Here is a 22886-nt window from a genome sequence, read left to right on the forward strand (position 1 = left end):
TTTTTAATGTTTTGTTAGAGATGCAAGCAAGCATCTAAAAATTAAAGATTTTTTCTTAGATATGCACAACTGTAATTTAAAATAATTACCTCCAAGCTATATTTTATGTAGTTATTTTCAATCTAGAGAAAGTGCTGTTAGTAACGTAAATAAATAACTCCTGAAAAATAGAAGTTTCTATAGGAAAAACAAACAAACACAGACCTAGCCCAACCAGATGCTAGTATACTATTGTACATTTTCTGTGAGGTTTAATAGAAAAAGTCAAATGAAGAGCTTTTACCCCTCCAGAGTGTTAGAGATAGTTTTTCGAGTAAGTAATTATCACCCCCTACCAGCCACATCATTTCACAACAGGATCTGCAGGCGTAGAGTTGGAAAGATCTCCATTGCTTGCTTTAACAGAGTCTTCTATAAAAACAGAAATCGGAGACATGGATTATAGTCAACATTTTACTAAAGGCAGTAAGAACAAGATCTTAGCCTATGTATAGCATGCTGATGTCACAAAACATTTGATACACTGTACCACATATGCTAACTGCCCTCACAGCACAAAGGATCCTGGCCCTATGGAGAAATCCGTGTTTGGGGTGAGAGGTGCAAGTAACTGCTGTCCTACAAATGTTTCCCTGAAAAAACCAAGGCAGTTACCAATCTAGCATTACCACAATGCTCTGAGATGGCTTTTTGAGTAGGACAGTTATTTGAGAAACTCCACAAATATAAAATATAAATCCACACTGAAGACCCCCTTCTTTGCAAACTGCTTTGGCTCAGTGATCTGGGAGGCAACAATGATTTACGCCACTGTCAGAACTACAGAGAAAAACTATTTGTCAATTCCATTCTTTAACATACAGCTACATTCAGCCGTGAGAGACCCAAGATTCTAAGCAACTTGTGACTGAGCTGCACTTCCACATTTTACTCCTCTTATTTCTTGGAGAATAGTTTTCCCATAGTCAGGAAAGTTTCCCATAATTCATGAAGGAGCATACATGAGCATGCACACAATGTGTCAAATTCCCACAATGCCCAAGTCAAGAGACCATAGCACAGATGGAGATCTCACCCTTTGAATGTAACTCAATGATAGACCAAAACACTTTATAAACATTAAACACATAGAAATCATGCATATAGTATTTGCATTGTATGTCTACGTAAAGTGAAAAACAGCTACCAAATGACAGCTGAGAAACGCTAGTTTATATTTCACATCCACAAAGGTTTTGCAGAAAAGGCTGTCATTAACAAAATCAGAAATGAAGCGGGTAAGTATGATCCTGAAGTCACTGAACTTAATATTACTGCAAGTGTGCAGTCCTCCCTGCCCCAAGTTCTGTTCTCAGAAATCCAGTTTAAAGTTTCACTTTTCTGAAGAAGGTCTCAGTGAGGTGTTCGCAACTCCTTAATTATCCTGAACCCCATAAAACTCCCTCAGGAATACTGATTCGACCCAATAGCAAGGAAGTGGCTATGGAAGAAAGCATTTGCCCTACAAAACACACCCTCAAGAATCAAAGCACACCATATGCAATATTCACTCACCTTCTCTCTCCTTCTTTTCCTGGTTTTCTTCTGCTGCAGTTTTATCTGCTCTGAAAAATATTCTTGCACTACTTAATGAAAAATAAAGGAGTTCAAATTCCTAAGAAAAAAGATACAGAAGAGGAATGTCAGTGTATCACAAAAATGAATTCACATACAAATCAATGTGATTTTTCAGAAGCATCAAAAGCAATTAGATGTCAGTATTAAAATCATTTCCCATTCATACCCCACTTAAATCCATCTTACAGGGCACAAGTCAGCCAGAAACTTTAAAGAGTGACTTAAGTAAAACAGCATCACTGCAATACATATGCTACTGGGGCCAAGTGTGAGGTTTCCAGCCATAGTGAAAATGTGGAACTGTTTGCCCACAGAAGCAAAGCCCATGCAACCCAATAATTTAAACAGCCGCATGCTCAATCAGTTACTGAACAAGCAGTAAGTATTCATAAACAAACACCTGCAGATGTGTCCTATAGCCCCCTCAAATCAAAAGCAAAGGGGACAGGAGGCATTTACGCCTCAGTTGAATCTAAAAGTTCAAATCTTTCTTCTTCTGCTTGACAGCTGGTGTGCATCAAATGAACTCAGAGAATTCACATTCAAGAAATTTGGTTCACGGTGTTTCTTGTAACAAAGACTTCCCTACAACATTCTCTCCTACTTGAACATTAAGGTTCCAGTTGCATTAAGAGTTCTGTCCAGCAGACAAAGACTTCCAGCCAACCACCTTGAACTCCTGACTCACACAAATATCACAAACGCTTATGACATTGTGGCCTTCCAATATTTGAAGGGAGTGTACAAACGGCAGGGGTACGACTGTTTATGGGGGTGGGTAGTGGGTAGAATGGTTTTAAACTGAGACAGGAGAGGTTTAGGTTAGGTTAGATACTAGGAGGAAGTTTTTCACTCAGAGGGTGGTGACGCACTGGAACAGGTTGCCCAAGGAGGCTGTGGATGCCCCATCCCTGGAGGCATTCAAGGCCAGGCTGGATGTGGCTCTGGGCAGCCTGGTCTGGTGGTTGGTGACCCTACACATAGCAGGGGGGTTGAAACTAGATGATCATTGTGGTCCTTTTCAACCCAGGCCATTCTGTGATTCTTTGATTCTATGCCATCCCCTTCAGACAGCACACCACCCCAGTCTTCATGCTCATTTTTTGCATTGCATTTTGCTAGGCAATGCTTTATGCTGTCTCAATGTTACTTATTCTTGATAAGCTCCTTCACAAAACAGCTACCAGAACTGCACTGACACAGAACAGAAGCAGACCCGTGCTCTACCTGTAAGCAAACTTCCAGTCGCTTGTGAGTAAGGTTCATAGTTTGTAGCAGTTTTTCATCTTGATTAATTGACTGCACATTCTGTTGCTTAGCTACTGCTCTTATTTCCTTCACATACTTCTCTCGAACAGACTGGAACCAGTGCAGCGAATCAAACTCCTGGTACTGATCCAACAGCTTCAGAATGTAAGCCACACCTACAGTCATTAACAAAACACGTGCCAAAGTCAACATGCAATTTATAACACATTTTGCGAGTGTTACTAATGGATCAGTTTAAGTCAATAATTCTCATGCAATTAGAATTCAAACTGCAATTGATTTAAAATTAAATCTAATGGGAAGAAAGTCATAATAAAGAATATCCAAAGATTTGTATAAACTCTAATCTACTGCCTGCAGCTTTGAAAGAAATCAGGGAGTACCAATGTATGACAAAACCACCTGCTGTCATAACTAATTATTCCACGCTAAAGAGATTCTGAACCAAACAGCCCACAAATCCATTGTGCTGGAGCCAAGGCAGTCCAAATTTAAATTAAGGGAAATGGGAACTCACAGAATTAGAAAACTATTCCTGCAAACATCAGGAATAATTCATTATACTTGCTTACCTAAAGACCCATCAGCATGCTGAAACTTACCCATTGCAAACCCATCATCAGTGAAGGCTGCCCCACTTTTGTTCTTCTTGTTTAATTTCTCTTTGCAACTGATTGAGTGCTCTACAAAATTGAGGGTCTGAAAAAGTGAAAAGCTGTCTTGGAATCATCAGGAGACTTAACAATATTATAAAATTTAAAAAAGATAATCACATGTCGTTAGGTACAGATGTAGCTGACCAAAATGTCCAAAACTATGACATCTGTGCCTCCCATCGTTAGGCATCTTTTTGTATGAAAAGCCCCAAAAGCCTAGAAAAAGGACAAGCTTAGATTTTGGGAAACACTTGCACATGCATATGTAAAACACTTTCAAGTTTAACTGCACTGAAACAATTTTAAATGTAAAATGGACAGCATTTTCCTGAAACTGTGCTTATCAGAAGGAAATCCCACATGTAGGAAGAAAAAAAAAAAGGAAGAAGTTTGTCTTAACCCTTTCCCATCTCTCATTTCTACCACCATGACGTACTCATCCTCTCACAGTTCAAAATTTGCAACACTGCCATTTGAAAATTAGTTTCTCAATTGGTGCCCTTGTTTCAGCTGGAATAGAATTAGTTTTCTTCCTAGTAGCAACTATGGTGCTGTGTTCTGGATTTAGGATATGAATAATGCTGATGACACACCAATGTTGTAGTTGTTGCTGAACAGTGCCCAAGTATTTTTTGGCTTCTTATACTGCCAGAAAGAAGCTAGGGGTGTAAAAGGAGCCAGGACAGCTGACCCAGAATGACCAAAGAGATATCCCATACCACATGGCATCGTGCTCAGCAAGAGGAGGGAGAGACATTTAAAGTGATACTATTTGTCTTTCCAATAAACTGTTACATGTAATGAGCCCTGCTTATATGGAGGTGGCTGAATATCTACTTGCCACTGGAAGCAGTGAACAAATTCCTTGTTTTCTTTGCTTTTATGCACAGCTTTTGCTCTACCTACTGAAATGTCTTTGGCTCCACCTATGAGTTCTCACACTTTTACCTTTGCAATTCTCTCCCCTACCCCATCATGCAGGGAGTAAGCAAGCAGCTGTGTGGCACTGAGCTGCCTGCCAGGGTAAAACCACAACAAATAGGATGTCATGCCACAAAGTGAAGCTGTTAAGACCACTTAGGCCTTCAAACTGAACCACATCCACTCAGTTCAGCCTGACTCACAAGAAAACTCATTAACAAAGGCAAGTCTAATTGCAGTAGAAAGGGACATAGTCTTACTGAAGAAGTTTCTGAAGTTACTTTTTGAGTGCTAACACAAACTGGCATACAGACAAGAAACACATGGCTATGGATGACTGCCAACAAAGCCAACAAATGCTTGAAGCAATTTCATTCATAACCAGGAACAGGTTGCCCAAGGAGGCTGTGGATGCCCCATCCCTACAGGCATTCAAGGCCAGGCTGGATGTGGCTCTGGGCAGCCTGGTCTGGTGGTTGGCGACCCTGCACATAGCAGGGGGTTGAAACTAGATGATCATTGTGGTCCTTTTCAACCCAGGCCATTCTATGATTCTATGAAAAAACCATAACGTGGTCACTGACAGTCTCATTCAAAATATTTAAACAAACCTGTATGCTTTTTCTTTCTCTTTTTTTTTTTTTTTTTTTTTTTTTTTAAAGTGCTGGTACACACAATAACAATACTCACCAGTGGGGGAACAATAATGTAGAAGTTCCTCAAATGCATATTCTTTGGACTGCGAAATTCAGGAGCAAATACATCCACAAGCATTTTAAAGTACTCTGTTCCTTCTGCAAAGTTACGTGTGAGGTCAATAAGAACAGAGTCCAATTGCCTGCAAAGGACAAGCAATGTGTTACCTGTTTTCTCCTAGAAGATTCTTTACTTAAGCAAAATCCCACTCTTAGTCCTTTGGCCATACCTCCAACCCAACATTCCAACCTGAGCCCAAGATTACAACCCGCCTCTACAGCCACCTTCCATCATATAGTTTGATTTTATTTCTGCAAAAACATCCCACAGAATAATTGCTTATTTTCCCCTATGGTCTTAAATATCCAAGAAACAGATAGCAGATGCAGTGAGAAATACCTGTTAGCCATCAAATCAAATATATTATCAAGAAACCAGGTTCTGCAACAGGACACTTTATATTCTTTTTTCGTTTTGTAAGAGTACACTTCATTTACTCTACTTTCAACAAACATTTTTGCACAAAATTAGTTGAACTTAACACACACAAAAGCAACCAACAGTTGCACTTACAGCTTTAGAATTAAAACCCTCTCCTCTCAACCCTGGCCCAGACCCCCAAGTGTGATGTTAGGGTACCTCGCTGCTTTCTGCGTTTCTTCTGAAAGTCCTTCTTCTTTCACCAGCTCTTCAAAATTAACAATATCTTCCAGATCAGGAACAAACCTGAAAGCTTACTGTTTGTTAGCATTACATTCAACTGGTTACATTCACTGGAGCATATACCATAATTTATAATAAAATTAAAATCTTCTGAGCTCAAACTACTTAAAATGATATAATTTCTGCTATACTCCTACCTGAGGGCCATTAAGCCCACTTCTCAACTCACACAAAGTTGTTTATACTTCTGCTTTTACCAGGCTACCATCTCTTCTCCCTAGTCCTTACCCTAGATAACTACAAGTTTACTAATATTTGCAAGAAATCTATTTCTAGGCACATATGATCACTAGTTTTCAATGACCTTATACAAGCACACAACTCTACGGAAAGAAGCATCAAAGAAACATTAAGTTCATTTTTAAATTCCTAAAGTCTGGTCCTATTTTTTCCTTTAACGCACTCTCTTGAAGTGATTAACATCAGTAATTACTGACTTAATTAACAACTAATGACTTACATGTACAATTAGCTCCTTCACAGCGTATTTCCATATAATTTTGAGTGCTCTTTGGCATTTTTTGACAATGATTGACCAGGTCTGAGTTCAGGCTCTATTTCTGATTATTCCACTTCAAAAAAGGCATAAAAATGGACTTTTTAAATGTATTGAGTGATCAAATATTTATGGCAGATGGGCGAGAACTTTTTCAAAGAACATCAGCAAAAATGGGAAGCAAAGAAAAAAACCCAGAAGTACCTAATGGCACTGCTGCAGCAGTGAAGACCACCAGATCTTATCATTCGTACGTAGCCCATAGCATTGCCTTCAAAAACAAGAAAAAAAAAACAGGGAAAGAATTAATCTTTATTTAAAGAGAGAGACAAACATACACCCACTTCAGAATTCCTACAATATCTGAAATGTAAGTTGCCACATAGCTTCAATAAAGAAATTGCTTTAAAAACCAAGCAAAGTAAAATATTACACTGAAAACTGATGTAAATAGTCTGTCCAGAGAATTAAAACCCAAATCCATAATCTAGCTGTGCTGAATTCACTTGCATATGACAGCATAAGGGCCAAATTCTTTCCATCAGGTACATTAAACACTTGCAGGTTCTAATCAGTCCTACACATCAACAGTATCCATGGCCAAAAATGCTATCACAGTGTCACACATGACTTAAAATTACTTCAGCTGGATACACAGCCTCTGCCTGAAAAGCACAAGAAGGATTGACTTTGTTTTCTGGGAAATACACTCAACTGGATAGAAGTCATTTCCATAATAAAGAGGAAAACCTAAAGGAACAGGCTTCTATGCAAGCTGTCTTAATCTAAAATGTGTCTACATGAAAGACCCATTTCTGTCTAATTAGATGAGACTATTTATTTTCCCAGGTTACAGGAGAAATCCATTCCATCTGACTAGAGTCATATCTAGATTTTAGCTTGCACTAAGAGTTCAGTTACTAGACAATGAGTCCAGTGTTTCCATTTACTAACATTTATAACAGTGTTTTAGATAACATTTCATACCGATTTGACTTATGAGTTGTCTGAACTGGTCAAGGTAGCTCTGGCCATCTGGAGTTATTCCAAGTTTTCTGATGCCTCTGTTGAATTTATCTGCTCTTTCAAACGGATACTAGAAAAATATATTAATTTGTAAAGAACTGTCAGAGTTGGTTCTCCGTAAAACGTCTATTTTTTCATCACATCAATATATTTGTATTTACAGTGTATTCCATTCTCACACCATAGCTTCAGCTTAGTTATTTATTTTTTAATTATATACATCGCCCATCCCTAACAGTTTGCAAAAATCATTTGACTAAATCACTTCTGTAATCTGGAGAATGGAACAGAATCATTACTGTGAATAAGAAAGTATTCCTAGAAGAAATAAGCATCCAACACGCAAAGAGCCTGACAGCATATTTTACTGAAGTTTGTCGCATTCATATTTTTAAGAAATCAGTTTTTCAGCATAGAAAATTAGACTCTAGTACCCAAATCTTGACATATTTGAATAAACGCTACGTCTTCACATCACCTTGGATTCTGACAATTGTTAAACATTATTTGAATCTCAAGTTTAGGGTCCTCCAACAGACTACAGCTTCATCAAATCATTGTTTTCAAGTCACTGACGGAATTATTTTTGCCTATTTCATGGTAAAGAAAATAATCATGGAGAAAATAGAATGAAACAAAGCCAACCCGAACATGGAAATTCAAAACATTCAATTTTGCTAGGAAAAAAAGTTGTCATTTCATCTGCAAATGCACGTATAAATAACAGGAAAGTTCTCCAATGTAATGGCTCAGTGTACCTTTAGGCACACGAGACCAGCACTACTTTTTTTGACCCACAAGTCTTCAAAAATTACCTTGTGATCATTTTGATCCTTGACTTCCCTGAAGAATCGGATGTCTTTGATAAGCCTGGATTTGATATGTTCATCGTACATGAACTGGCTAAAAATATAAAATTTTTTCCTCAAAAACTGGTAAGTGAAGTTGACCTGGAATAAAATGAACAGTCAAACCAAGAAAGTTGTAAAAGCAACATGCATCTCTAGTGACCTCTGTTCTATGGCTTACAAAGTAACTTGTGTTTATGATAATGTAGGAAACTTGTCAATTTATTTCAATCTGCTATTCTCAATTTACCTTACTAATTTCAGTGATCTAAAAGAAAGAGGAAAAAATCCCTCCTCATGGAAGGCCTCCAGAAAGGGCAAAGGGGCCAAGAAACACAGTAGCTATTTCAGTTTGCTGATCTCTCCACACAGCCAACTATTTTACATCTGGAATATCCTGAAACTGTCCTTTTGAAACAATACAAACATTTGAAGTTGAAAAGGGCATCACACGTGCTCAATGTCTTCATTCAACTCATGGAATCTGAACGAACACCTTGACAAACCTTTTTTCTTCCTCAAAATTTTCTAAAGTACTCTACCATGAAATAGGAGCACGCTTTCACCGTACACATCTCAATTACTTCTCATGCCTGCATAAACAGCTTTACTGGTGATATGAAGTTAATAAAGCACCAAAATCTGCATCGCTAAGAAATGAGTGAAGTAACAAGACAGGTTTTTTTTGAGTGACCAAAACCCCCAAGATTAACTATTTCACAAACAAAATCATTCACAGAATAGAGCAAGGGAAGTTACTTCTCACAGTGCAAGGAAGCATGAAAACCTTAAGGTCCTAACAACCACTTGCATAGCTTGTGCCAAGCTCAAAGTTTTAGCTTCAGTGATCACAGATCTTCCTTTGAGAAACTAGATCTCTTGAAAGCTGATGGGATTCACATGGCCACAAGGATGAAGAGCACATTGTCAACAAGTGGCCAGATTTGTAAGGAGAGCTTTAAACTAAGCTAAGGGAATGGGGTGAAGCTTTGCACAACAGTTGAGAGTCTTTGGATGCTGACCTACTAGGAAATAACAGGGAAACACTTGCAAATGTCTCAGAGGAATTCAGGCTTGCTCCTTTAAAAATAGGATACAGTTGACAGCCCAACAGAAGCACCTCCATACCAACACACAGCATCGGTAACAAATAAGGGAAGGTAGAAAACACTGTAACTAGAAAGCTATGAACTAACTGTTGGCACTGAAGTCTGGCCAGACAAATCCTGCAACAGCTGAAGCACTGCAATTCAGGACTACAAACTGTTCAAAAGGGACAGGCAAGAAAAGAGACGATGAGATTGCCTTTTATGCAAAAAAAAAAAAAAAAAAGTAAACAAATGGATTTCACAGACTTGTCTTTGAAAAGCAGCATTGAGCAGTTGAGAACTTCTAGCTGAAAATTTGAGGGCAAGCCAAAGGAAACATCATAGACAGTGCTCAGTACGGGCCACCCTATCAAGAGGGAGGATGCTGACAAAGCTTTCTCACATCATCTACAGGAAGCACCACGCTTGCAGGCTCTGATCCTTCTTGAATACCAAAATCACTCCCAATATCTGCTGGAAAAGCAGCACAGCAAGCTATAAGCAGTCTAGGATGCTCACGGAGCAGGTCCCAGATACTTTCTTAATCCAGAAGATAGCCCAACCAGAAGAGAAATATCATTGAACCCACTGCTTACCAACACAAATCTAACTAGAGAAGTCAACATTGGCAGCTGTATGGGCTTGCAACAATCATGTCCTAGTGAAATTATGGATCCTGAGGAGAATAGAGGCTAGGCAAAGAAAAAAAAGACAATTCCAGGCTAAAAAACTTGCAGTTTAAGGAATTAGAGGATAGGAGTCTCTAGGAAACTGCCCTCAGGGACAGAGGAGCAGAAAAGACCAGTCAGCTCTGGATAGGAGCGGTCCTTGAGAGCACCCCAGTGGAGAAGGACCTGGGGGTCTTGATAGATTAAGAACTTAATATGAGCCAGCAGTGTGCCCTTGCGGCTTGGAAAGCAAATGGGATCCTGGGCTCCATCAGAAGAGGGGTGGCCAGCAGGGACAGAGAGGTGATTGTCCCCCTCTACTCTGCCCTTGTCAGCCCCCATCTGGAATATTGCGTCCAGGTCTGGAGCCCCCAGTACAAGAAGGATGGGGAGCTGCTGGAGAGGGTCCAGAGGAGGGCCACAAAGATCATCAGGGGACTGGAGCACCTCTCCTACGAAGACAGGCTGAGGGAGCTGGGCTTGTTCAGCCTGGAGAAAAGAAGGCTGCGGGGTGACCTCATTGCAGCACTTCAATACCTGAAGGGAGCCTACAAACAGGAAAGGAATCAACTCTTTGAAAGGGTAAATAACTGCAGGACGAGGGGAAATGGTTTTAAGTTGAGGGAGGGGAGATTTAGGTTGGACGTCAGGGGGAAATTCTTTACAGAGAGAGTGGTGAGGTGCTGGAACAGGCTGCCGACAGAGGTTGTGGATGCCCCGTCCCTGGAGGTGTTCAAGGCCAGGTTGGATGGGGCCTTGGGCAGCCTGGTCTAGCATTAAATGGGGAGGTTGGTGGCCCTGCATTGGTTGGTGGCAGGGGGGTTGGAGATTCATGATCCTTGAGGTCCCTTCCAACCCAGCCATTCTGTGAATCTGTGATATTTTACTCAGTGCACTAGAACTCTTGATTCCCATGGATAAGAAACCAGGTAAAGAAGACAGGAGATCAACACAGGTGCATAATGTTAAACTAAAGTTTGAGAAGTAAATGCATGGGCAGTGGAACCAGGGAGATTTCTCCTGGGAATAATACAGGAACACCGCCTGGATGTACAGGGATAGCATCAGGAAACTTACAGCACAGAGATGAACTTGGCAAGGCATGTCAGGTATAATAATATGCCACTAAGAAATGCAGAGGTTCAACCTTCAGTACTTCAACACATCACTAATGAAATTTATCTGTACACTTTGGTGCACTGTTAGAAGTGGTATTCAGGAAATGCAAACAAAAAAAACAAAATACCAGCTATGCAATAAATACTCACTGTTGTGTTCATGATTCCTGTTCCATGAGTTCGAATTGAGTTAGCAACATGTCGAATATTGATAGTGTTCAAGTGTTTGTTGTTACTAGTTCTTTCAATGAAGATCTGGGACAGCAGGAGAGGAAAAAGTTATTTGCTATACCCAAAAACTGACTGTGAAAAATTACTAATCTAGGTAGGTCACATCCTGTTTTCTAAGAGCAGCTAGTAGCTGGTGATTAGGGAAATAACAAATAAAATAGAGCAAACACACAATGAGCTTTATCTGTTATGTTCCGCCAGTCCCGGAATGCTGTGATTCAACAATTCCCAGGCAGATGCTGCACCTAACTTTCTTCTTTAAGACAACAGTCCATTAATTGGCCCAAACTCTTCTGACATTGTTTGTACTTTTGGTCCTACTGTATATCACGGCAATGAGTTCCAACATCAAATTTAACAATGCCAGAAAAAGTACTTCCTTTTCTCTAAAGCAGCTGCTTATTTTCACAGAGGGTACCCTTGTTCTCACATGAGGAAACCACAGAGTTGCTCCCTGTACATATTCTTCATGTCATTCACTGCTTCACAACTCTAACAATCAATCCTCTTACATCCCTTTTTTCCCCCCCAAAAAATCATGTATTTCACACATCCTTTTCTAGCAGAAAACCTGCCCTGCTGCAGTCGCCTAGCTCCAGAGCTTTTGACATTGAGTGATCTTACTGGCACACGATAATCAAAGCATGCTTACTGAACACCCTCCAAGGTCTAAATAGAGTATCCCCAAAGATCTTCTAAAGCAGCAACAGCTACTGTGCAGTTTGTCACTACATATATTCAGCCTGGGTTGTGGTCTTACACATATGATTTGCACTTGTCTTCAGCTGGAGCCAAAACCAAAAACAAGTAAAACAAGTATAGAATGCATCTTACCTGATTATTCAGATTGTAGAGGTAGCGAGATACAAACACGTGAATATTTCTCATGATTTCCAAAACATCTAGACCCTGAAACATCACATATTATCAATTTGTATCATGATAATTCTCAAGAACCACTGACATACCTGATCACCAGGACTTTAAAGCACTACTTCTGTAGTTACTTGAAAGCATTTTAGGAAACAATGTTTTCTGTTTTCAAAATGTAATCTCTCCACAATTTTAGTTCGTTGCTTGTAAGTTGACACGTGGAGGCAAACAAAAGAAATTCAGTTCACATTTAAAATTTACACTTCTGCCTGTTTCCATTTCCAAATCCTTCTGAAATCAAGGGATGCACAGCTCTATCCCACAAACACAAATTTATTTTTAAAATTCTGCTCTTCTCAGATTTCAGGAGACAGGTTTCTATGGACATGTGGATGTCTATAAGGACCTAAGCAGCTAGCTACTTTTTGATGTTATTTCGTCCAATATCTCTAGAATACTAAGTCTGAAAATTGTTTTGCTTGATAATCCCTTGAATAACTCCTTTTAGTATCGCTTGTGCATAGAGAGGATACTGTTTAATCTACACATTTTCCAGTTGTGCCAAGGATTGTGCCAGGATTTTGTGGGGAGTCAGGCACACATCTGTTTGTGTGTGTATTTTTGTTTTGAAGTGAAGCTCATACAAATGACTGCTAGGAAACCAATGTTGTGAAATGATTTAACTCTTTACAACTACATAATGAACAAACACCATTGGCAATAGATGCCAATAACAAAAGCCAGAAATAGAAACTATCATTCACAGTACTTTTGTACTAAGTAGATTTTAAAAAAGTAGTTCAACGTTGTCTTTTATTTCAGGAATAAAAAGCCAACATGAGCATTAAAGGAAAAAAAAAAGAGGCTCTAAGAGCTTTCACTCAAATGAGGGTATGAAGCTAACTGTTTAAAATATCAAAAATATTAAACTTTGGAGGGAAAGGTCGTTGAAACAAATTGTACTTCTTTAGTATCCACCCTATAAACTGTGAGTGCCTATACCATTGACTTGGTATTAAACAGACGGTCAATTTGACAGCTTAATGGAATAAATGATGCAGTATACCTGTTCCAGAGTCTGACTGGGAAGATGTGCTTCAGTCATACTTAAACCATAGCGCTGAGTTGCTAGGTTTCTCATTTCACTGTAGGTAGCCCAGTCATGTAGAGCCACGGTTGTTAAGTTGTAGAAGGTCTTGTCCAAATAGTGAGTTACATGAGCTGTAAACACACAAATGAAATTATCTAAAAATCACCCTTTCAATTTAGCTACAGAAGCAAGGAAAAAAGTAAAAATATATACTAAACCAAATCACAGCAGAGATGAAAGTAAAGGGATCAGGACAGTGTACAGCAACTCACCTTTTATATCAATGAATCGATTGAAAAACCGTATTGGGTTGAGAAAGAAGAAGTGAGCTAGATCCTTCATACCAACTCTGAAGGGGTTTCTGTCATCCAACTTTAGGTGTGTATGAACTGACAAGCGCAGGTCCTTCTCTATCTCTTTACATAACTTGTCCAGCAAGTGCTACTCAGAGACATAAAATTAAAAAATAATTAAAGAAAAATCATTCAGTCCCTTCAGAACTGACATCTCCCTTCAAATATGTTCTCAATCTTCTCATCTTAAGATAGATAGATCAGATAATCAGACCTCATTCAGCAATTTGGTCTGATTTTCTGCAGAATATGTAACATTTGTTTTTGAACTAGCCAAAAAAAGCTGTTCAGGGGTTAAAACCTAAGACTTGGGAAATCTGAATTCACATTTGCTCTCTGTCAAACATTCTTTATAATTCTAGGTAAGTCATTAGAGATCACCCACATTCATAGTGCCTCTACTACTAAAAGCCAGGTATGTACACTAAGCATAGCATTACACTTTAGGCATCCATACAAGCAGAAGTTGATCTGAGAAACTGCACTTCTCTGCCCGCACAGTTGAAACTGTAACTCAGATTTTGACAGCTTATATAATTTAGAGGTTAGCATTTTCAAGTTCTTGGACAACACAACACCACTAATAATATGTTGTAAATATTCAAGCTGGTAAGTGATCATTGTCTCAGTTACCGAAATACTTCACACCACCTCAAGGTTGCTAAGATATTTTTATACAACACATCAGGCCTGGTACAGTTGATGCTGGTCTAAAAGACACTCCAAACACAGTGCTGCTTCCCATTTCCTTTTCAAATAAATTACCTCATTGAGCACTTCCATGATTTCTTTGTCATAGCACTCCAGAAGCACCTCATAAGATTCCAAATGTCTTGCATGCATCATAGCAGGAACACAGTCCCTCAGTGCACTAAACATATACTGAGAAAAGAAACTTTTATGCTTAACTAACAGATTGACAAACACATCAACACCTTAAATACTGAGTGCTCAAAGCTAATAAACAAATCAAAACCATCAGTATTCCCATTTTTATCAAAACAAGACTTCATTTACTACTACAGCTCCTTTTTGCTAACATGACAACCTAAGGTACTTAGTTGCTGCTGATCTGCTCCCAGGAAGGCTGTAATTATTAGCAATTTCATCTTCAACAATCTGTACTACAATCTGTATGCTATAACTGACCATGGCATGCACAACAACTGATCAGATCATTGATTTTATCAGGATTAGTACGACAATGCTTAGAAGTGCTTCACTTCTACAGCAAGAATTTAATACTGCAAAGAGAGGAGAAGTGGAGGGGAAGAAGCTACAGTCAGTTATCCCACACTGTATCACAGAACGTGGCGTCAAGTGCAAACAAGGGCTTAAAATGCTCAAGTCTAGCAAAAAGTATTAACTTCAAATTAAAGTGAGTGGAGACAGACACTTGAAGACAAATTTTTAGAGTGCTAACAGTGCTCTTTGGATTTTGAACAAAAATTGCTTTTACATCCTCCAGGTTGAAAAGACATTTCCTTGTTATGAGTCACTCACCTGAGTTTTGCCTTTTTTTTCCCCCCTGCATTATTTTCCTTGTTTGTATAATAAAACTTTTTCCTCTACTCCTTTGAATCCCTCCCACTGCTAACGTTATTACTTACATGTAGTCTAGCAGAATCAACTGCATTTTCATATACATCATCTAAATAGATTGGAAAGACTGCTCGATGCCAGTATAAGAAACAACAGTCACATTGTGCTCGAACTCTAGAATAGAAGATTACTAATTAGACAAAGAATTGGAACAAGTTGTTTTTCTAATACAGCAAAATATACGTACTGGTGTGTTTAAGCTAAAAACAACTACTCTCTGAGCTGATTTTTTTTTAACAGTTATTTTAATGTTCCAGGTGTAATGTCCTTCAAAAATCCTTGAAAAAAAAAAAGTACTCAGCATTTCTGTTTTCAATTAGTCTATTTACAAACAAAACATCTCATTTACAAATAAGGGCTAGTCAGTCTGTGAAAAAAACTAAGCCTTACTCCTCAGCAAAATTCTAAATAATTTTCTTATTGCGTGCAATTAGCAGCCTAGAAGCAAAACATACATTCTGAGCTTCCTCTGCAGTCAAACAAAAACAGAAACAGGCCCCTCCTGATACAGCTTGCATGCGATACTCACCCAAGATAAATTACTTTATCCCATAAGTTATCCACTGGAGATCTCCATAAAATATACACAGTACAGATATTCGCCTGGCTTTGAGATAGCTAACATTACACAATGAGTGCCCCTAAAATTACACCCACAGTGATAAAGCCACAGAACTGCGTGTGAATTAATGGTCTGGTATAATCTCAAAATAAATTCTTAAGGAAAGCTATCTGATATCAAAAGTAGCTCTAGCAAATTTCATGTTAGATAACTGACTACTTCAGTTTGCCTTACAGCCTAAGTACCAGTACCAACTTCTAAAAGCTACCAGATTCTACACATAAATGCACCTGCAGAGACATTTATGGCTATCAGGTGATTATAGCTTGAGTTAAGATGAAGGCTTTAATTTAACATAAAGCCTAACTAGCTTCATGTCTTACGAGGTGACACAATTTCAAAATGATCAGAAGTATATTAATCTAGCCAGCCACAGTTAAGTAAAACATATGACTTGTGTTTCCCACCCAAAGATTAGCAAGCTTCAGGTTTAGGTTTAGAATTCTTTCTGTCCATCCCTGGTCCACAACATGCAAAAATCAGAGCATGCAGCCACCAGATTTTGCAACCTGCCAAATGAAAAGCCAGCTCCCCTGCTCTCTACGTATCATATGTCACTGCCTACCTCTCCGTAAGTTCACTGATCAAGTCTAGTTTTTTCAGAACTAGCTGGAGGGGAAGGAGTTCTTCATCTTTGAAAGTTTTCTGTTCAAAAGAAAAAGGCTTTGTAAGATACAACACTTGGGATGTCTTTTCCAACCTAAACGTTTCTATGATTTTAAACAAAGGTCTGTAATAATTACAGCACTCACCATTTGTGTTCCCACACTTAACGCAAGGGAAACAATCAGTCGCCTCTGTTTTGTGCTGGGCCCATTGAGGGTATTCTCAGCCAACACCAAAGCAGAAAGGACATCCAGGCGTTGCTCACTGTACTTTTTATCAGAAATGACTCTTTTCTTTATGACAGAAAGACAGAGAAATTAAGAGAAAAGTTAGCCCAAAAGCAATAGCTTACCTGCCCTTTTCAAAGTTTATGAGCTTGCTGTAAATTGGGTATTCCTGACACCAAATCAGGTTTTGTGAACAGAGCTGAGTCCAGATTCACATACTGTCCATTCAAACATATTATATAACTATAAACTTGAAATATGGGTGTGGTGATACAGTACAAAAATACTGTGTAAGCTGCATCGTATCTGTATGACAATTAGAAGTTGGGAACTTCTTCAGCCATACATATACATGCCAAGTATACTCACATATATTTATATATCTACATAACAGCTTTTTAGAAGTACTTTGAGAGGAATAGATGTCAGACAAACTGAGATTACAGCCAAATTCCAAACACATCAAACAATTTTGGCAATTAAAGAAATCTACTGATAAAATTGTAATCTATTTTGTTTTACATTTGGCTGATAAGCAAAATGTGTGTTAAACTCATATCTTCCTGTAAACAAAATATGTACATATGATGGTGCATCACCACCAGAAGTTGTTCTGCCTCACTGAGATGAGCAGTGAATTTACGCTCTCACCAGAGAGCGTAAGCCAATATGATGGCTTTCCCTGTAGGCCATTATATTATCCACTTAGTGAAATAGCAGTGGTTAATGACTTCGTAAATAAAAGCCCTCTCGCTTAGATTTGCATCCAAATGTTTCTAGAATGCAAACCAGAGATGACATTAAAAAAAAGAAAGTCAGTCTGAAAATCACTAGAAACAAAAATTGAAGTGAATACAGTGAGGATGCAGGAGTTGAGAGTAAGACAGGACCCAGCTGGGCAAAAAAACCAAACAAACAGAAAGCCATCATCTGTGTTACAGTTTCTAAGATAAAACTCAGATTTACTGTAAAGTTTATGTATGTGTCTATCACTTTTGCAAAACTAAGACAAATACTTCCACTTGACATTAAAAGTTTGAGTTTCTTTAAAAAAAATATTAGATAGATATAACAATTACTAGAACTTGGGTTACATACCTTGGCTACAGAAATGGAATGAAGAGCCTGATACTGCAGATGCTGAGAAATGTGTGTCACAGAATCTGCCACAACCATACTTCTTCGGTAAAACATGTGTTCTATTGCCTTAAATCAGTGCCAAAACACAACAGTTGATGTAGTTATCAAAACTGTCACCTTCAGAACTTGTTTTTATGCTGGCTGATTCATCCATACATACAGACTCTTTACACTTTGAAATGTATTGACAGTTGCAGTTGCAATTAACCCTCAGAAACAGAGAAAAAAAATCAAGCCATACACGAGCATAAAGAGGTTTTGTTTGTTTGTTTCATGGTCATTCGTCTGAATAATCCAGCTCTGCTCAACAAAATTTTAGAAAGCAATTGCAAAGCAGACTATTTCCTTTTGGAAAAAGGCTGAATAGAAAATGCCAACTAAGGAAGCTGATTACACCCATTAGTTCTGGTCTCCCAGTCTTCCTGTACAAATCCAGTCTTGAAAAAGAAATCATGCAAAACTACTTCCTCATTCAGGTTCCCCATTTCATCATTTTCATTCCCACCCTTTTTTTTTTCCCCCCTTCATTTCAAATACACATGATATCTGATCAACAGTTCTCATCCAGTGACCTACCTTCAGAAGTTCCACAAGTCTGCACAGAGCTTTCACTGAGGTTTTGGTCATAGGTTTTTGCATTGACATGTAGAGATTCATTGTAGTTTTAATGATGGTGCTAAGACTGTACGCATAAAGAAAACCCTAAAAATAAAGTAAGGAACAGAAAAAAAAAAAAAGTTTCTTTTTTTTCCACTACATATTATTCATATGCACCAGGCAATTAACTTTTACCCCCAGAGAACTCCCACCTGAATTGGGAAGTCTGAAGTTCAGTCAAAGCTGAAAGAGACCAAACCTGCCTAACAGTTATTAAATCATATGATCATTAAACTTTCCTAGAATCTTTCAAATTAAGCATAAGTCAGTAAATTAGTCAGTGAAGCTCTCTCAAGTTAAGAGAAATACTTGAAAGTTTCACCATCGAATGTTTAGTCAGATTCACTTCTGCCATATGGGTATGCACCTTTACAGGTTTACTTAAGAGAGCATCAAACAGGCATTTCAAGTTTCAGCTTAGTCCTTTTAACACAGATGATCACAGAACTTCAGTGATTTCTTTTAACGTCTAACAGCTCATACAAAAACCATCTACTTTTTGTATCTTTTTCCATATCACCACATTCAAAGATTGCACACCTGAATGAAGACATTACAGCGGTTAGAAAGATCTTCAGCAAACTTATCCATGCGCTGCTCTTTTGACAAGATAGATTCCATCTTTGTCATCCATGAGCTCACAAAGACATAATATGACTGCATATCTCTGGACAGGGAAACAAACAAACTGTGTTTAAGGAAGACTATCACAATTTTCTATTTCCAAAGCCTAAATTCCTCTATGGGAAATATACTACAGGTGGTTCAGTCCCCAGAGTACTAGTTCTCTCAATTCCTGAAAGCATCTGAATCTCATTATAGCATACATTTCAGTTATCTATAGATAATCCTTATCCTTTCTACAGATAAGATTAGTTAATCTGTCCATTATATCTGTGCAAGAATACCCCAAAGAGAGCCAAAACCTTCTGTATTCTCTCCTTTCAAGAGAACAACAGCTCTCTAAGGAGTACATACACTGAACTTCTTTAAAATTATATGGTAAATAAGTCTAGAATGGTTAATACGGTAAATAAGGCTAAAAATGGTTCTAAATAGCAGCCAAAGTCCTCCATGAGTTTCTAATTTTTCCCTCTAAATTGAAATTTTTATAACGTATCATAACTTTCCACATCCATACCATCTCTTGAAAAGCATACTTCCCCATAAAATAATCTGTCTTAATTATACTAGTTATAGGAAGAAGCAGACTGAAACATAAGTAAGACAGTAGTGAAAAAATAATTTGCTCAAAGACAACATAGGCATGGAATTCATAGAATGGCTTAGGTTGGAAGGGACCTTAAAAGCCTATCAAGTCCAAATCCCATGCCATGGAGGGCTGCCACCCCCCAGCTCAGGCTGCCCAGGACCCATCCAACCTGGCCTTGAGCACCTCCAGGGATGGGGCACTCAGTACCAGCGTCTCACCACTCTGAGTAAGGAACTTCTTTCTAACATCTAATTTAGTTTCCTCTCTTTTAGTTTAAAGCCATTTTTTCCTTGTCCTATTATTACGAGATTGTGTAATAGCTATCCCTTTGCCTCCCCCCAGCCCCTCCTCTCAAACTAATTTCCACATATAGGGTGAAAAGTAAACCTCTGAAATTCTAGTGTTTATTTCTGTCCCACCAACCAATTTCCACCCTCTTGGATTGGTTTGCAACAAAAACAAATTTAGCCCTGTTATGCCCCTATGAAGTGCATTCATTGTTCATAAGACTGACAACTCAGAAGTTTCAGCTCAGCTTTTAACAGATTTTTTGAAAGAACTTTGAGAAAGAAATGACCTGCAAATGACACACACAGCACAAAAAAGAAGCCGTTTGACAAGTACAGTTTCACAGACCATTAAATAAGCAATTGAAGACATAAAGAAAATAAATGCTTGCAGAGGAAGTATCAGAGTAGAGAAGAAATCCCTCCATAAACTACTTAACCTATATGGGACTAATGTCCATGGACACACAGAAACCAAAGAACCTTAACAAGAAAAAAGTCAGCTCAGGTTACTAGACATTAATTTTAAAAAAAGCTTAAAGTATAAAAAAAGTTACCTGAGAAAAATCAGACACTTAAAACCATCAAGAACTTTGTGATTTAGGTCAAGTAATAACAGTTTTTTCTGAGAGCATGAAAAAACACTTAGCTCTGACCAACACTTTTCAAGCAGCACTGGTAGAAAGTGCACCAACTTTTTTCTTGTTACTTAGTGTACTAATGTATTTTGTAGCACTGCTAAGCTTAGGAAAGAATAAAGAAACCCACGTGTTTACAAACAGTACAATGAAGTAATATTTAGGTAGCATACTTGGTAAGTGACTGAGCCTTCTGCTGTAAGAAGTTTTCCCTTTGTGTTTTAATTGTATGAATACTTTTCTTGTCCAGAAGTTTGGCAGCAGCTGGTATCTTCTGAATCAGAAAGCTATCAGCAAACCAGATAATGTTTGCAGTTAACGTGATAGCTGGTACCTGTAGTAAAAAAATAAGTAAATAAAGGGGGGGAGGGTGTATATTAATAAGTGTAGGGAAAGGCAATAGCAGATAACCAGTTCTAAATTATCTGAAAAAGGGTGATGGAATCTTTCTTTAACTGAACTGTGACCAAGGATCAGGGCTTATCAAGTACTCCAAAAGGAGGGATCTCCAGGTAGAGAACCTTCCCTGGTAGCAGCCCATCGTTAAATGAGACTTAGGGAGGTGAACTGCTTTCACTTGTGCTCTCTGAGCTAGATGTGTCCCTTCACCAGGTACTCAATCACTGATTCAGGCTGTGACTTAGCAATTAATAAATAACGAATGTAAGTAATTACATGAAAACACTACGACACTATGCAGAGGGTCAGACCTTTTACTTATCAAACATCTGCTTTTCATGCCTCTTGTGAACCACAACAAACAATTCAACCTCTTTTATATCCACATGATCAGTTTCTAAGTATAAATGATCACATTTTAAAAAGTCCTCTAAAAAATTTTCCCCTAAAAGTCCATTAAGGACATTACAAGCAAAGCTGTTACCACTGTCAGTGTTTCCTCTTCAGTGCTACAGAATTTAACCATTCCTTTATACTACTCAAAATGGAAAAATTTTTTTGATCACCTTTAACTTAGAGGGCTTTCAAAACATGCGTACAACCAAGCCAAATCTCAAAGCATTTATTCAGTCCCACAAGGTTCACACTTCAATCAACAACTGTTTGTTCTCACTGCCACATTAAACTTGAGAATAAACATTTTAATGGTAATTTTAAGTTATTTTACATTCCTGCTTACTAAGTATAAAACACAAAGTGAGTGCACGGGTTTTAGACCATCTTTTAAAACAAAGGAGAGAGGGGGAGGATATTGTAAAAAGGCAAAAAAATTTGAAGTCTGTTCTCTGAGTTGTTTTGGAAAATTGTGTGTTCTTTCTATTCCCAATCCTTAAGCACACTAAACAGCCAAGAAAATTAACCCCTTCATTTATATAGACTATTCCTTTCCTCTTAATTATTAACAAAAAGAGCAAAGCACTCACCTTTTTGCAGACATCCAACAATGACTTGTAAAATTTCTTGTCTATGGTCCGAAAAATCTGAAAATGCAGTACAAAGAGGCCGCAGATGCCTACATATTTATCCCTCTGGTCAATTTCTGAAGGTTCACCTGCAGAAACACACACACAAGAAAGTCCTTTTAGAAGTCTACTCACACGTTTAGAAACAGTGAACCTGACAGGAGAAACATCAGCTTGCATTACCAAGTTTGCCTTCAACATTTGCAAAGGCCGTGCGAAGAGCATGAGCAAATTCTTCAGCAAACGCGCTATTCTTCGACACAGACACTCCACCATTTATGGAATCAAACTGCTGTTCTATACAGGCCTATAGAAAAAAAAAAGTTATAATGCTGTGAATTTCAGACCTCAAAGGAAAAAAAAAAAGATCAGCAAGAGAAGAATTATGCAAGGGTTCATTGGTATATGTCATATGGTGCTTATTTGAAGTTACAACCTTGAACTTCACACGCATTTTGATATATGTTTAGGTTATTTCATACACTAAACCACACAGAAAACATTAAAAACCTCTCTTATACTTAGCATTTTAAAAAAACTTTATGATTTAAAATCTCTGTCATGGGGTACTCAAAGAAATTTGCTAACAAGAAACCAGATGTGTATTTGCAGTAACATCTACTAATGTCCATTACCTAAACGAGATCATCCTATGTATGATATGGATCATGATCTCGTAGTATGAAAATACTCATGACCACACAATAGTCAAAATGCAAAAATATGAAGATTTTAGACTATTTATAGAACTGTTATTATAATCTTCAATAGGATTTCATTTGAGAAATTAGTCACGTATT

At 38.2% G+C, this 22886-nt stretch overlaps 1 protein-coding gene across 1 annotated transcript in view; it reads right to left on the minus strand.

Annotated features, from left to right (window-relative positions):
- Positions 1-335: 335 nt before the first annotated feature.
- WASHC4 (WASH complex subunit 4) overlaps positions 336-22886 on the minus strand; it is a 38750-nt gene continuing 16199 nt past the window's right edge. Inside the window, exons 11-33 of the mRNA XM_031600038.2 lie at positions 22270-22393; positions 22048-22175; positions 20839-20999; positions 19068-19194; positions 18447-18572; positions 17829-17936; positions 16650-16796; positions 16463-16542; positions 15284-15389; positions 14439-14555; positions 13593-13761; positions 13297-13451; positions 12192-12266; positions 11277-11381; positions 8220-8354; positions 7366-7474; positions 6583-6649; positions 5799-5885; positions 5154-5301; positions 3489-3585; positions 2845-3041; positions 1555-1654; positions 336-411 (exon numbers count right to left, since the gene is read on the minus strand). Of these exons, the coding sequence (XP_031455898.2) occupies positions 344-411; positions 1555-1654; positions 2845-3041; positions 3489-3585; positions 5154-5301; positions 5799-5885; positions 6583-6649; positions 7366-7474; positions 8220-8354; positions 11277-11381; positions 12192-12266; positions 13297-13451; positions 13593-13761; positions 14439-14555; positions 15284-15389; positions 16463-16542; positions 16650-16796; positions 17829-17936; positions 18447-18572; positions 19068-19194; positions 20839-20999; positions 22048-22175; positions 22270-22393 (2736 nt within the window). The 3' untranslated portion in view covers positions 336-343. The remainder of the gene's footprint in view (positions 412-1554; positions 1655-2844; positions 3042-3488; positions 3586-5153; positions 5302-5798; positions 5886-6582; positions 6650-7365; positions 7475-8219; positions 8355-11276; positions 11382-12191; positions 12267-13296; positions 13452-13592; positions 13762-14438; positions 14556-15283; positions 15390-16462; positions 16543-16649; positions 16797-17828; positions 17937-18446; positions 18573-19067; positions 19195-20838; positions 21000-22047; positions 22176-22269; positions 22394-22886) is intronic.

This window comes from Phasianus colchicus, chromosome 1 (genome assembly GCF_987193195.1).
Source record: "Phasianus colchicus chromosome 1, bPhaCol1.hap1.1, whole genome shotgun sequence".
Taxonomy (NCBI): Eukaryota; Metazoa; Chordata; class Aves; order Galliformes; family Phasianidae; genus Phasianus; species Phasianus colchicus.